This window comes from Dufourea novaeangliae, unplaced genomic scaffold, assembly GCF_001272555.1.
Source record: "Dufourea novaeangliae isolate 0120121106 unplaced genomic scaffold, ASM127255v1 scaffold7, whole genome shotgun sequence".
Taxonomy (NCBI): Eukaryota; Metazoa; Arthropoda; class Insecta; order Hymenoptera; family Halictidae; genus Dufourea; species Dufourea novaeangliae.
The window spans coordinates 5454128-5467473 of NW_015373896.1; the positions used below are offsets into that span (position 1 = coordinate 5454128).

The 13346-nt window shown below is 35.5% G+C and overlaps 3 protein-coding genes across 4 annotated transcripts; 2 read left to right on the plus strand and 1 right to left on the minus strand.

Moving 5' to 3' along the window:
• The first annotated feature begins 1302 nt into the window (after window positions 1-1302).
• On the plus strand, window positions 1303-2838 carry LOC107193292. The gene is made up of 4 exons (XM_015582697.1): window positions 1303-1608; window positions 1679-2002; window positions 2101-2514; window positions 2599-2838. The coding sequence occupies exons 1-4, from the start codon at window positions 1303-1305 to the stop codon at window positions 2815-2817; spliced, it is 1263 nt and encodes a 420-aa protein (XP_015438183.1). The 3' UTR covers window positions 2818-2838.
• A 576-nt stretch (window positions 2839-3414) lies between these two features.
• Window positions 3415-4899, minus strand: LOC107193299. Its single transcript, XM_015582703.1, has 3 exons — window positions 4449-4899; window positions 3898-4013; window positions 3415-3580 (listed from the first exon to the last, which is right to left on the minus strand). The coding sequence occupies exons 1-3, from the start codon at window positions 4767-4769 to the stop codon at window positions 3415-3417; spliced, it is 603 nt and encodes a 200-aa protein (XP_015438189.1). The 5' UTR covers window positions 4770-4899.
• A 1167-nt stretch (window positions 4900-6066) lies between these two features.
• On the plus strand, window positions 6067-10684 carry LOC107193355 (F-box only protein 33). 2 transcript variants are annotated; one of them, XR_001516327.1, is made up of 7 exons: window positions 6067-6468; window positions 6760-6854; window positions 7231-7824; window positions 7900-8148; window positions 8226-8421; window positions 8501-8719; window positions 9278-10684. XR_001516327.1 is itself a non-coding variant. In XM_015582767.1 (6 exons), exons 1-6 carry the CDS (start codon window positions 6199-6201, stop codon window positions 8630-8632), a joined length of 1536 nt encoding a protein of 511 aa, XP_015438253.1. In that variant the 5' UTR covers window positions 6067-6198; the 3' UTR covers window positions 8633-9171. The 2 variants fall into 2 exon arrangements, 1 of the variants encoding a protein (XP_015438253.1); XM_015582767.1 differs by lacking the exon at window positions 9278-10684 and having other exon boundaries at window positions 8501-9171.
• The last annotated feature ends 2662 nt before the right edge of the window (window positions 10685-13346 follow it).

Below are 13346 nucleotides of genomic sequence, written 5' to 3' on the forward strand. Positions count from 1 at the left end.
ACATAATACGATGACGGTCACATTTGAATGGCACAAATGGATTGCATATTACGTGGATTTATTCAATTAATGAGAATACTTACATTTCCCATAATATTTTGTATATGTAGCTACAAACAAATGATTTCATCGGATATATTTGTTCTGCTTTATCAGCTTTTTCCCTAGCATATACACAGGAGATATTACGAAACACAGCATCCTTACCTATACTGTAATAATCTATGGTGAGTATCGCAGTGTCAGATGCACGTGTAATGTTTCACCAGTAATAAAAACCTTCCGAATTTCAAAAACCCAATATATAAAAATTTTGTTGACGTATCATAAATCTGATTTAATCTCCGTATTCAACTTTTATTTTTGTACCACAATAAAGTAATTTTTCGTTTTTCCGTTTTGTGGTCCACACCACAGAACATTTTGTCATAGATAGGAATGTTGCTTTTCGTAGCACATACTTGAAGAGGAATGGGATCAGTGGGATGGACAACGTGTTTCTTTGACAGTGACAGTGTAGTGGTAATTCTTGATACAACATTTTAGTTTACTTTATCAACGCTGATAAACACTTTTCATAGGTTTTCCTTGACTTAAATAAATATATCTATGATGATAAATGAATAATAAAATTTTTAATATTGTTAATCTTAACAATAGTTTCTATTGTAAAAGAATATTTCGTAATTTCTGATTTAGTTATGTCATTCCACTTAATTTATAAAATTTATATTACCTGTATCACCGATCTATATAAATTATTAAATATATTGAAAATTTTAAGCAAAATATATTTCTTGTGTATATAAGATGTTATTATGTATTATTTAATGCTAACGTGGCATTTACCATTGCCTAAATCAGTGTATATTCGTAGATGTAGGTGTGTTCATTTTGAGAATATTTCGAAATAACGTCTTATAATACGTTTTTCCTATTTTATAATTACATCATTGTTGTAAGTAAAAATCTAAAAATAATATTTTTAAGAAGATAATAATTTAAATAGGTTTAATTAATTTATTGAAGCACATTTCAAGTGAAGTATAAAGTAAATAAACAATAAATGAATATAAATGTTCCCTTGATACAACTTAAGATAAGTATATTTGAAAAGATTCCTTATCATTTTCATTGAAGATAAGATGATTTAATATATGATAAGAACTCAAATAGTCTTAAAATTAAGGAATAAGTTAGTTACTTTAAAGCGTGTGGTAAAGAAGTATTCAACTTTATACAATATACTGTTTAAATTAATTTTTTTAGTTATATCTAATCTCTTCAGTTATATCTATAATCATGACTAAAGATTATGGAAAATTAAAGGACGTAAGTGAACATTTCACTGAAAACAAATTACAAGAAATATTGCTTGATGTGCATAAAGGACAGAAGGCAAATGTTTTAAATTGGTATTTTAATGAAGCAAGTGCCAAAGGTGACAATTATTTGTCAACTGTTAATAAAATTAAGATTGTTGGCAATGTTGATGGTAAAGAAGTACAAGTTAGTTTGGTGGTCAAATCTCTACCAAACAATATAGGTAGGAGAAACACATACAGAAGTGTCGAATTCTTCCGAAATGAGATTCTTTTTTATACAAAAGTAATTATTTTATTATTTAATTCTGAAAAATATATGATATTTTGTCTAATTTAATCCATGTACTTTTAAGGTGGTTCCAAAATTTCAAGAATTTTTAGAAAGTAAAGGACATACTGAAGTATTATGTATACCACATCACTTAGCTTCTGTTATGGATGGCATAAATGATTATATAGCACTGGAAGATGTTACTCCTTTAGGATATAGACCAATATGTAGACAGAATTGTATAAATGCAAACCAATGTGCAATGATTTTAAGAACTGTAGCAAGATTTCATGCAATTTCTTTTGCTTACAAGGACCAGAAAACTGAAGACTTTAAAGAAATTTCGGAAAACGTGAATGAAACATATTTAAGTGATGATCACTGGAATTGGTACAAAAGATTTCATGTAAGACATACATTATTCGTCTATTATAAAATTTGGAAAATTAATGATTGTAAATATGATTTAATTCATGAAATGATATTTATTCATTTGTTTTATAGCAAAGAGTAATAAATATCGCTAAAAATGCATTAGCTATGGAATACCCTGGGAGTAAGGCAGAAAAACGATTTAATTCTTATGAATTTGGGGTTCTGTATCAAAAAGTTTCTGAATTTTGTAATCGTAAATATCATCCAACATCCATTATAACTCAAGGTGATTCCTGGGTTCCAAACTTTTTGACTAAAGATACAGATGGAACTGAAGCTTTAATGCTTGATTTCCAATTAGCAAGATGTTCCAGTCCAGTCTTAGATATATCAATGTGTATTTATGGTTGCACAGAAAAAAGCCTTTGGGATGAACATTTTGATAAATTGTTAAAACTTTATTATGATGAACTTTCGAAAACCATTAGTTTGCTCGGATCGAATCCCGAAAATCTGTATCCATGGAGTACATTTATGAAAGAGGTAAAGCATAGTTATATTTTTTGTCACATTAAATGTAATATTTTTAAGAGGACAAGTAGAACAATATAAATGAAATGCTTGCAGGTAAAAGAACAGTTTATATTCGGTGTAGTGTTGGCACTGGAAATGATTCCATTCAGTCTGTTAGACGAATCTGAGTCATTTGATTTAGATGCTATTATAAAAAATGACCAGGCAGTTGATGTTGATGATGTATGGACAGTATCAAATATTAAAACACAAAATGGGAGACTTAGACTAGCCAATGTAATTGCTCACGCAGTTGAAAATGGATTTTTATGAACCTAAAAGTTTAAGTATTAATCCATAATTCTGTTATATAATATAAATATGTAACAAATATTCTCATAATATATTTAAGTAATTTTAACTACTCTAAAAGAAAGACAACTGAATTTTATACATAATGTTTATTAAATGTGTAGCATTAAATAAAATAGAGACAATCTGTATTTGTATAATTTCAATTATAACAACATAGTTTAAGTAAAATATAATTTGTATGAGAGTAGATATAGAACCTCGTCATTTATTCATTCATAAACAACGGCTGTTTCAGTTATCTTTTATCACTTACTTATATTAAGGAATTCGAGAAGTTTCGTAAGAACATCTCGTTTTTGTTTGACAAGTACATTTATTGCTGGAAAGCATAATTCGTAAAGATAAGTGCATTGTTCAATGCATACTTGATGTTGAAATTTGTCATATGCGAGCAAGTAATTTTATATGAAAAATATTTAAAAAATTTCTGTATGTGCCAAGTCTCTGTGACACAAAGCTTCAGCTTCTGAATTACATCACATTCACCAGACAATTTCTCGTTTGAGAAAGAATTTATATTTGTAATATAATCAATATACTGTATGTTGAATATTCTTATAAATTCTGATGCTGAGCGTTATTTGAGAGAACATTACTGGCATCAAAAACTGTGGTATCCTCATCATCCTCCTCATCGAGTGGTAGTGGTCGCATTTCAACATCTTGTCTGTTTGCAAGAATGCCATACTTTCTGACCATTTGGGCACGTGTTTTGCTTAACCTATTGAATAATTTATTTTTCAATGTTGCTTTAAAATTGTTTGCTATTTTAAACTCATAAGTAAATGTCATTTTATATGTATAATAAGAATTTTAATACACAGACTAATACAAAAAACACAATCTTACTAATGTAGAATCTAAACTGCTTATCCCGTACATAAAGAACATCTAGTGTTATTGTAATTATAATGTTCTTTACTCAAAAAACTTTCTAAGAGCTATTGCATTTTTTTTTGTTTATCAATGTAGTATTAATAAAGTAGTAAAGAATTAGTAAAATAAAAGAAATGTCAAACTTTAACACATATTATTTACCTAAGACTACGGAACATGATATAGACCATGACAATAACACTTAGCCCAACAAACACATAAAGCCCACGCTTTAGAGTTCCAGTATTTAAAGTAGTGACATGTCTTACTTCCTCATGCTGTTGAAAAATTGCATTATTAACAGTTATTACAGCAATTGTATTTTGGATTAAACAGAAAGTGTTTGTATTCTTCATAGAGTGTTTTCTTTTGTTTTTTATAATCTCATATTTTGAGGTGTCCACCTGGCTTCTTATAAATTCTTAATAAAGAAGCTTTCATGAAGTACATGGAGAAGGCTTGATGATTTCAAATATTTATTAAAGGATTATAATTTTAGTGATGCACTACGTATCATTATGTCATTATATCGAATAAGAAGAAAAATGCAAAAACTCTCCATTAAATCCAACAAATAGCCCGATTTTTTTGTACTTTTAAACAGAATTAAATAAAGCATATTCTAATAAGAGTATCGAAACACTCGACCAGAATTATAACAAGATCAAGATATCTCCCTGTAAAATTAAACAGGATCAAGTTCAAATACTAACCTCCTTTCGTGGTTTTGTAGCATTAACAGTTTTGATGTCTGTCGATGACTTTGAGGTTATACCACTCAATGTTTTAGTATTCTCTGGAATCGTCGTTGTGCCAACAGGTAATACTACATTTGGTTGCACTTTTTTTTGTCCGTTTGACGGAGTGTGCGTATTAACATTCTTACCGGTATCATTAACACTTTTCCCTATTGACGTTGATTCAGGTACGTCCCTGTTTATCCTAAAATTTCCATCGCATTCTGCGCTCTGAGCCAGCAAGAAGATCAATAGAAATAGAAAAAATTTAATCATATGGATCTTCGAGCGCGTCATTGTACTGTGACATTTGTAAAATCAAAATTTCTAAGAAGGAAAACACCGCATCACTACACACTGACGTTTTATCGCAGGCTCCATGTTGACCCGGCTTATACCCACTAATACGCTTTTTAACCCGTTTTGACTTCACAGCTGTTTTGCGGTATGCTCGCGAGCACTGAACATACATACAGTCAAAACGATTTACGCGTAGATGGTTAAATATAGATCTCGGCACATCAACAATGTGCATTTATATATACATATGTATGTATATATGCGTTTAAATTTATTTCGTGCTCCACTTGAAAGATTCGACTCTATATTTTCAGCGTTTGGGATTGTAGCGAATGAAAGCATCAAAATTTTTCAAAAATGTAGGGAATTCTGCGTACTCAAATAGTCGTTGCTAAAAATCTTTTATCTATGCACGACAGACAATAAACTTTTCTATGTATTTTTATATTTAAAACTTCAGTTTCTAATACTTTCTTTCTTTAAATATAGTAAGATTAATTACTCGCTAATTTAAAATTTACTCGTATATGTTCTATGTATATAAATACGATTTATATTTATTAGAGAAATATACAATATAATTACACGATATATTTATTATCAGGATTGTTTTATAATACTTTCTTCGTAACTTGTGGTATAATTAACTGTAGATTCTGAATTTACTAGTATCGTCTACAAGTGACATTACTATGTTGTAAAAAAGATCATAATAAAAGAATTAAATCTATTAATTTTACCAATGTGTACCTATGTGTTGTCATGGTATTATTTTTTGTTATTGATTAATAACGACTCGTTTGGATAGAAATGCACGTTCGTAGTTACTGCTTTATGCGCCGTTGAACGTACCAACACGCATTCTCACTATGGCGCAGATTTGTGTATACTGGGTGTCCAACGCAATTGGATCGAGTTATAAGTTATAAAATGTAACTTTATAGAGGACAAAAAAATTGTTATAAGGAAACATATGAAATGATTTTAACTCATATAGTTGAAGAATCGGTTTCGTGGATGAAATTACTTCAGTGATTATAAAATCAATTTCGTATTAGCAAATGGTATCGTATAATTTGTTTATGATAACCGAACAATCGCAAGCTAAAAACTATGTTAGCCTGGCCTAGTTCCGTGGGACACCGTGTATATTCTGTGAAAACTGTGAGCATGTATATATACACAGAGAAATTTGACGTGCGTAGGCATTTAACCAATAGGAGAGAAGAATTTGACGCGCCACCATGCGTATAAGCGTACGCGAACGGCAGTTGGAGTGGTTGGACGTTACGAGTTGAGCGCAATATACATCGGACTCTTATTTTGATTTGCGGAGGAGGCTCACCTCGAGAAAAACGGGTGGCCGTGGCTTAAAAGGATTCACAGGGAAAGTTCAGGATATAGGTCACGGAACATTGATAAAAACATGATACGCGTTATAAATGGAGGTGTTGTTTATTTGGAGGAATTAAAGAATTCGTCGGAGAGTGACACGACAGAGAAGGCGACGTCAAGAAAGTGCGAGGGGCAGCTGTCTTCGACGAAGGCAAACAGCTGTTCGTCTTACAAAACTGCAAATCGTACGACAGAAATGGCGCAAGAGGGCAACAGTCCGTGTTGGAACAACCTGCCCAGCGTTATCTTGCAGGAAATATTCTCGTATCTGTCACAGAATAGCCGGTTGAAAGCTTCTCAGGTATTCTTACATTTTTTTTTCTTGTTTCCGCCAAGGCCGTTCCAACTCTGTCGCGACACAGTGGGTAATCAAACTGCCCATGTCCAGACTCGTTCGCTTATTCTCAATATTCCGTTTATTTTACACTCGAACTATTTACCGTGTTTGTTATTCCCTTGCTAGTGGTACAGCGTATTTGTTCTTTGTTTACCTCACGGGTATCTATTTTAATCATTGTCATGTTTACTGCGACATTCAACGCGGGCAGGGTTAACGTGTTAAAAATAATTCGTTCGAACGTAATTTCCGCAGGTTTGTAAAAATTGGAGGTATGCTCTGTTCCATCCTAGTTTTTGGAAAAAGATCACATTTCTCCATGGACACGAAGACAGTATTGCATGGGCTCGGTATGTAAGATTGTTATTGTCTGACCAAGCACAACTGATGATTGAGAGAGGCGTCAGTGGGACCAGATGGAAAAGTAAGGACAGTCTGAGGGAAACTTGGCTAATGGCTACCCAAACTTTTCTTGTTTGACATGATATTATATAGAGTGAGCTTATTTGGTTGTAGCCAACCTATTGGGCAATGAGTATTAATGATCTTAAAGTTTCTGTTGTGTCAGTAGTGTGTAAATAGAGAAAGTAATTGGTGGGCACCTTATTCTATTACCTTCTGTTTCGGGCATACACAATAGATCTGTCAACTGTGCTTGGCCCAGCTGTACATCCGCAATGTGATGACTCGTGAAAAATCTATCTTTGTCCCTTTTTAAAATTACAGATTCTTGGCAGAAAGCTTTGGACTTAGTGTGCATGAAGCTACAATTCGTTGCGATACACCAAATCATTCTGCCGACGAAATATTAGCCATCTTGAAGAAATTGAGTTGTAACAGACAGCTTCGTAAATTGTTTCTGGAATCATCAAGTAGCCCTTTTGAGCATGAATATGATAAGTACATTAATGGATATGTTACACCATTGATAAAACCTATTACAAAAATCATTGAAACAGCTAATCATTTGGAAGCTTTGAGTTTTGGCTGCATAGAAGAATTGAGAGCAAGCGCCAGTGTGATTCTAGAACCACTTCGTATGAATCATGCCAAGCATTTGACAACATTGAGTTTGGCATCTGTTAGATCAATATCCAATCCGGATTATAGCTTTTGGGAACATGGGTTCGATTCTGAACTTTTCTTTAACTCGTTCATCAGATTGTCTATTTTGACGCTAGATTATGAGTTTGTCAGTGATACTATGCTGAAAGCATTGGATAATGGAGTCATGGAAAGGCTTGTAATTCATGTGCATGCTTGGGTTGCCAATTACCCGGGAACAAGTGAAGGTGCTTGGCAAATTTTTGTTCAGAAGAAGTAAGTAGTAGCATAAATCATATATTATTATTATCTAGAAGTATACACAAGAATTATATATAAAATTTCTTACAGTCCAAAGTGTGAACTACGATTGAGTCTTATACACTCCTATGTTGGTATTGAAATGTTGGATACAGATATATTTCGTCGTTCTATGCCTCTTACACACTTGAAAGTACTATTTTGTGAAACTGTTAACATCAGAGCATTGTTTATGCTATCCAGGTGGTATAATTTTACTTTGAAATCCTTGATATGGATAGATTCTATGCATCCCAGTAGAATTATACCGGCAACCTTTGATCCAACTGAGCCTGATAGGTATATCCAAGTTTCTTTATTATATTGCCATCTTCAATTTGTTTTTATTAACGAGCATATTTATTATTTTACTGCAGCCCCGACCCTTTAGTGTTTATCGCATGGAAGTGTACCAATCTTGTGGAGATTGTATTCATTGGCCACAAATATTATCAGGAAAACTTGTTAGCTATTGCACGCCTACGAGGATGTTCCCTTAAGTCGTTAGTGTTCGCACAAAGAGACATAGTATCCTACAATGAGTCCTGGCATAAGGCTGAAAGTATCACACATGTAAGCTTTCACCTTTTTAATACTGATATTTCATTATTCTCTTTATATGTATATATTTCATTTAATTTTCTATACACAGGAAATACAAGAGATAATGTGTCATCGCTGGGAACCGTTAAGTGATGCTGATATACCTCCAGTTGTTAAGGATCCATTTAAAGGTGACAGCAGAGACGTGATCATGCCGTTGGTCCTCCGTGACCAAAAGTAACTCTGTACGTGAGTCATGGAAAGATTACTCCCCAGTACCAGTTATCGACATCACCAACTATTTCTGGGCGAGACAACAATCTCAGAAGTAAAGTTACAAAGTTATATCCTTTATTTTTCTATAAGATTTGTTTTTTTATGGGAACTACGGATGAAACATCAAACAGCGAACACGTATAGATTCGTCGTAACAGAAAATTGATAACTAAATGGCTACGCTGTCAGGTAAGGATCACACAGTTCCGAAGTGTGTGAACAGCGAGGGTAAAAAGAAACGCACACACAAGTTCTCCTGCTTTACAAAGATTTGATCGGTTCACTTGTGAACACGAAATAAGCCATAGTTATCCATGTCTTTCTTGAGTCCGTGAGAGGGGGATATCTAAATTAAGTATGTAACATCCCTTTAAATGAGGTGATCTCCCCGCTTATCAAAATGGAGATCCAAATGACGTACGATGATTTTTTTTCTCGCAAGAAACTTTTTGTAAGGAAGTCTATGGCTAATTGTTTACTGCCAACAGTGGTGGTCTCTAAGTGGTCGCGAACAGTACACTTGTTAATGATCGTTCCTCTCGCCAATGAATACTAGAAGAGAAGTATATATATATATTTTGTGTGACGTATATACCTGTTAATATCACAGGGAAAGTGAATATCCGAAGAAAAAAAATCAAAGAACGAAGGCAATGCGCACTAGAATGAGAGGCGATCATCATCATGTACGAAGCATAGGGGTTACGAAGAACAAAACTAAAATGAAAAGCGAAACGGAAACTGGCCGATTTCCGTGTTATTCCACTGGGGGAAAGCGTTACGAAATTCCACATGTATGTAAGTAGAAACATGGTTAACAGATATTTTTCCAAGTCTATCGGAACTATAGATCTAGCGAGCGCCAAGAGCATGCAGTGTGAGAATGAGTAACTGGAAAAATGGGGTTGAAGACTTCCGAGATAAGAGGTTGATATCAATGTCGCGCATACGTGAATGAGAAATGATGTGCACTCAATGAGAGAAGTTGATCACAGCGATCCGAGGTTATTTTTAATACCAAAACCAATCGGACGCTCTTGTACAAAAATATTAAAAATGAATGTGTGCCGAGAAGAGTGCGGTCGATTTGGTGGTACAATGCAGAACTGTTTGCACAATAATACAGAATTCTCATAATCTCTACGCATCCGAATGGGGAATGATCCATAAACATGTGCGATGGCGTCTGAGTAATTGTACAACCATAAAGTACCCTCTCTTCGCCGTGCTCTTAGCGACCGCTGAATAACGAAACACAAATATAGTTGTCTATTAAAGGGAAAACAAAAATCAGAGGAATTAGCTGCTAATCGTGTATTTGTGTATATGTATGTATATCTGTATTATCTATATCGAACTTTAAACGTTAATATTCCGGATGCCGTCGCGCATCTGTTTCTGTCGTGCGATTAAATAATGACGATTTCGAACGTTCATACAATGATCCACGAAACACAAAGGAAAAAAAAACAACAAAAAATACCAAAACAACAAGAACAAGAACACACAACCCGTATATACAGTTTATTATTCTGAGAAGTTATTTACCTGTTTTTTTTTTGTTTTTTTCGAGCCCTTGTATAATTATTATATTACATCGTGTCGTGTATTGTACTTGTAGTCAAAGTGTACTATTGTTCTTTTGTTTTCTTTTATATGTGGTTCTGTACATACATTCATGCGTTATATGGAGGGTGAAGCGAGGAAAGAAAAACGAAATGGAAAACTATATTGGACATATGCGCAGGAATCGCAGAATTGCGCCTGAATTTAATAATGCAAAAGGCTGAATAGAGAGGCAGATGGAGAGAGAGAAATAGATAAAAAGATGATGAAGAGCGAAGTAATATATTACCGTTTAATTCGGAACGAATGGCGCGAAAGAACAGATGTAATAAGGAGGTTCCGATCGAGAGCTAGGCACAAAATACGAGTATAACTATTTCTTTAAAAAAAAACAAACGATTTATGCTGTTATACAAGATGAAACGGGCCTTAATATGTACCTGAGTCGCGGTAAAAGTAAATTTATCGAGAGAAAGAGAGGGAGAGAGAGGAAGATAGAGAGCGAGAGAGAGAGAGAGAGAGAAAGAAATCTAACACGCGACAGCCACCATAAGATGATAATCGTAGACACCTTAATGAACATTTTTTTTTTTTTTTCGGCGATTCGCATAGAAACACCAGACGGTTTCTCGCCAAAAAAAAGAAAAAGTGACTGACGAGTTAAGGTATGCTCCGTGTGCCCTTTCATTTCGTATATTCCGTGCGCGCGTAATTGTTTTAGAGGTCAGGAAGAGAGTCGTGAACGAAATATACCGTCGATTTGTTCCTTGTTATTAACGAACATCTCGTGAACAAACACTAAGAGAAACAAGACACACCGCAGTTGTTGTTGTTGTTGTTGTTGTTGTTGTTAATTGTTCGCTGACCATATATATTGACGTTGCGTGGACGGGCCAGATTTTATTTACTAAGAATCTTTTTTTATTATTATTATTATTGCTATTATTATTATTATTATTATTATTATTATCTTCGTGCGTGTTTATTTTTGTTTGTTTTTTTTATCGAACGAAGTCCCGCATGAACAGTATACTCGCGGGCGCGGTGCCCGACGTGTGAGTTTAAAAAGAGAGAGAGAGAGAGAGAGCGCGAGTAAGAGAGAACAGTGTGAAAGAACATTATATGAAGTTGCGAAAACGATATCGTATGAGAGAGAACGGGAATTAAAAAACCGAGATAGATGATTTGCGTTCGGATATATAACGAAAAAAATATCCAAGTGAGAGTAATAGAAACAGAGCAAAACGAGAGAGAGAGAGAGAGAGAGAGAGAGAGAGAGAGAGAGAGAGAGAGAGAAAACGTTTAATGTAAATCAGGTGATACACGTAGTACCATCTCTGCGAGTCCTCTGTACAAAAAAGTCGTAGAAAGAATATGGCAATTCCGTGCAGCCCGGTCGCTTATCCGATTAATATACGAGGCACAAACCAACACTACTACCTACACGTATATATCGAATATAAAACGCGACGACAAACCAAGCATAAGACTGAACCTGCCCGAGAAAGGTATATATATATACACACACACACACACACAAATCGGAGTTAAGCGGGCTGCACGGTGCCGCGTCCGACCTCATATTCATAAAGCACAGGACGATCCCGACTAAACGGAAAGCATCATCTTGTTCGCGAAAAGAAGAAAAAAAATCGTGGAATTCGATAATTGTTGGTGGTTCACCGATCGATCGTGTATACCATATCAATACGCGGGTAGCGCTTACATCGATCGATAGTCGCCCCCTCCCCTCCACGTGTTGAGAAAAGATGTCTTCTTTTCTTCTTTTCTTTACCGTCTCTTTCCAGCTTTCCGTCTTAGCTCGCGGCCCTCGTCGATTCGCCCCCGATTGAGCCACGCGAACACCAATTTATGAATATGCGCGTCGTGTTTATTAAAGAAAAACTTAAAGAAAAAAAAAAGGGTAACACACAAAGAAAGGGATGGTGCGCACCAGGTAGTAGTGTTTTCTTAGAGATCGGAACATAAACACACACGCCCTCGTTCACACGAAGAAAAAAAAAAAGCTCGGCGCTCCGACGACGGCGGTTCTCGTAGCCAACCGATAAACTAACCTTTAAGCCAGCCTGCCAAGAATCAAAATAATACTGTGTATAATATAGAAAAAAAAAAAAACAAAACGAACGCTGGCCAGTACAGAATGCTAAGATCTATTTTTTAAGAAGCGAATGTATATTTTTGTACTAAGGCAGGCCTTAGTTTGTGAACGAACAGCCGTGTATATTATTGCCAGCGACGGCAGAGGACGGAAAGAAGAGCTGTGATCGCGATGTCGCGTCGGCTTGAGCGAGCGAGCGAGAAAAAGAGAGAATTATCAGCGAAAGGAAAAGAACTTCGCGGACGAAAGCGAAAGAAAAAAAACAGCGACGCGCACGTGCGTGAAATGCGCGGGGACAACAGGGAAAAAGTTTATTTACAAAGCGCGTGTCCCTGTTTGATATATATACCGGGTGGGCTGTATTCGGGTATAACGGGCGACGATGAATCGAGAACAAAACATCTGTGATAAAAACAAAACATGTAAAATCTTAGAGAATGGGTGCTCGGGAGTAGGTGGCGAAAGAGGGGGGAGGGAAAAGAGAGAGGGAACAAGCGTGCGTTCTAATCCTCGGTAGGCAAAAACATATCTGTCGACACCACATTTGGCGGAGATGTTCCTGGGTCCATCCAGAGCCCCAGTGACTCTTGATATATTGCCGCGGCCGGGATTGTAGGATTGTAAAATTCTCGGAAGCGTCAACATATCGAGAGCCCCCTCCATGCTGAGTTCTGCTGTCGTAGTCCCGGCTCCAGCGAATGCGTAAGAGCTGGATCGTGCTGGTGGCGACGGGGTACGCAACGTGGTGGGAGAACGAATTTGTGTTCGTGAAAGCACGTGTGCAGGGTAAGTGATACGCGCGGCAGTATAGCAATTTACAAATATATCAAGAGTCCACTGTAATTCTTTTACGACATGTCAGTCTTCTTGTCAAACCTAATAACAAAGAATTGACAGCTTAAGTAATTCACCTTGAGCTGGAAGGTTAAGTGTAGCCTCTGGAAATTTTGGGGCAAAACAAGACCCACATAGTCATCGCCGTCCGAGGATTAAA

What these genes read in the sequence shown, in the direction of transcription:
- LOC107193299 (XM_015582703.1), bottom strand. Translation starts at nt 4,769, where the DNA reads ATGACGCGCTCGAAGATCCATATGATTAAATTTTTTCTATTTCTATTG. An exon ending in CTACAAAACCACGAAAGGAG is followed by an intron (nt 4,014 to 4,448) that starts GTTAGTATTTGA and finishes ATTTTTCAACAG; the next exon opens with CATGAGGAAGTAAGACATGT. An exon ending in ATCATGTTCCGTAGTCTTAG is followed by an intron (nt 3,581 to 3,897) that starts GTAAATAATATG and finishes ATTATTCAATAG; the next exon opens with GTTAAGCAAAACACGTGCCC.
- LOC107193355 (XM_015582767.1), top strand. Translation starts at nt 6,199, where the DNA reads ATGATACGCGTTATAAATGGAGGTGTTGTTTATTTGGAGGAATTAAAG. An exon ending in CAAATTTTTGTTCAGAAGAA is followed by an intron (nt 7,825 to 7,899) that starts GTAAGTAGTAGC and finishes AATTTCTTACAG; the next exon opens with TCCAAAGTGTGAACTACGAT. An exon ending in AGGCTGAAAGTATCACACAT is followed by an intron (nt 8,422 to 8,500) that starts GTAAGCTTTCAC and finishes TTCTATACACAG; the next exon opens with GAAATACAAGAGATAATGTG.
- LOC107193292 (XM_015582697.1), top strand. Translation starts at nt 1,303, where the DNA reads ATGACTAAAGATTATGGAAAATTAAAGGACGTAAGTGAACATTTCACT. An exon ending in ATTGGTACAAAAGATTTCAT is followed by an intron (nt 2,003 to 2,100) that starts GTAAGACATACA and finishes TTTGTTTTATAG; the next exon opens with CAAAGAGTAATAAATATCGC. An exon ending in GGAGTACATTTATGAAAGAG is followed by an intron (nt 2,515 to 2,598) that starts GTAAAGCATAGT and finishes AAATGCTTGCAG; the next exon opens with GTAAAAGAACAGTTTATATT.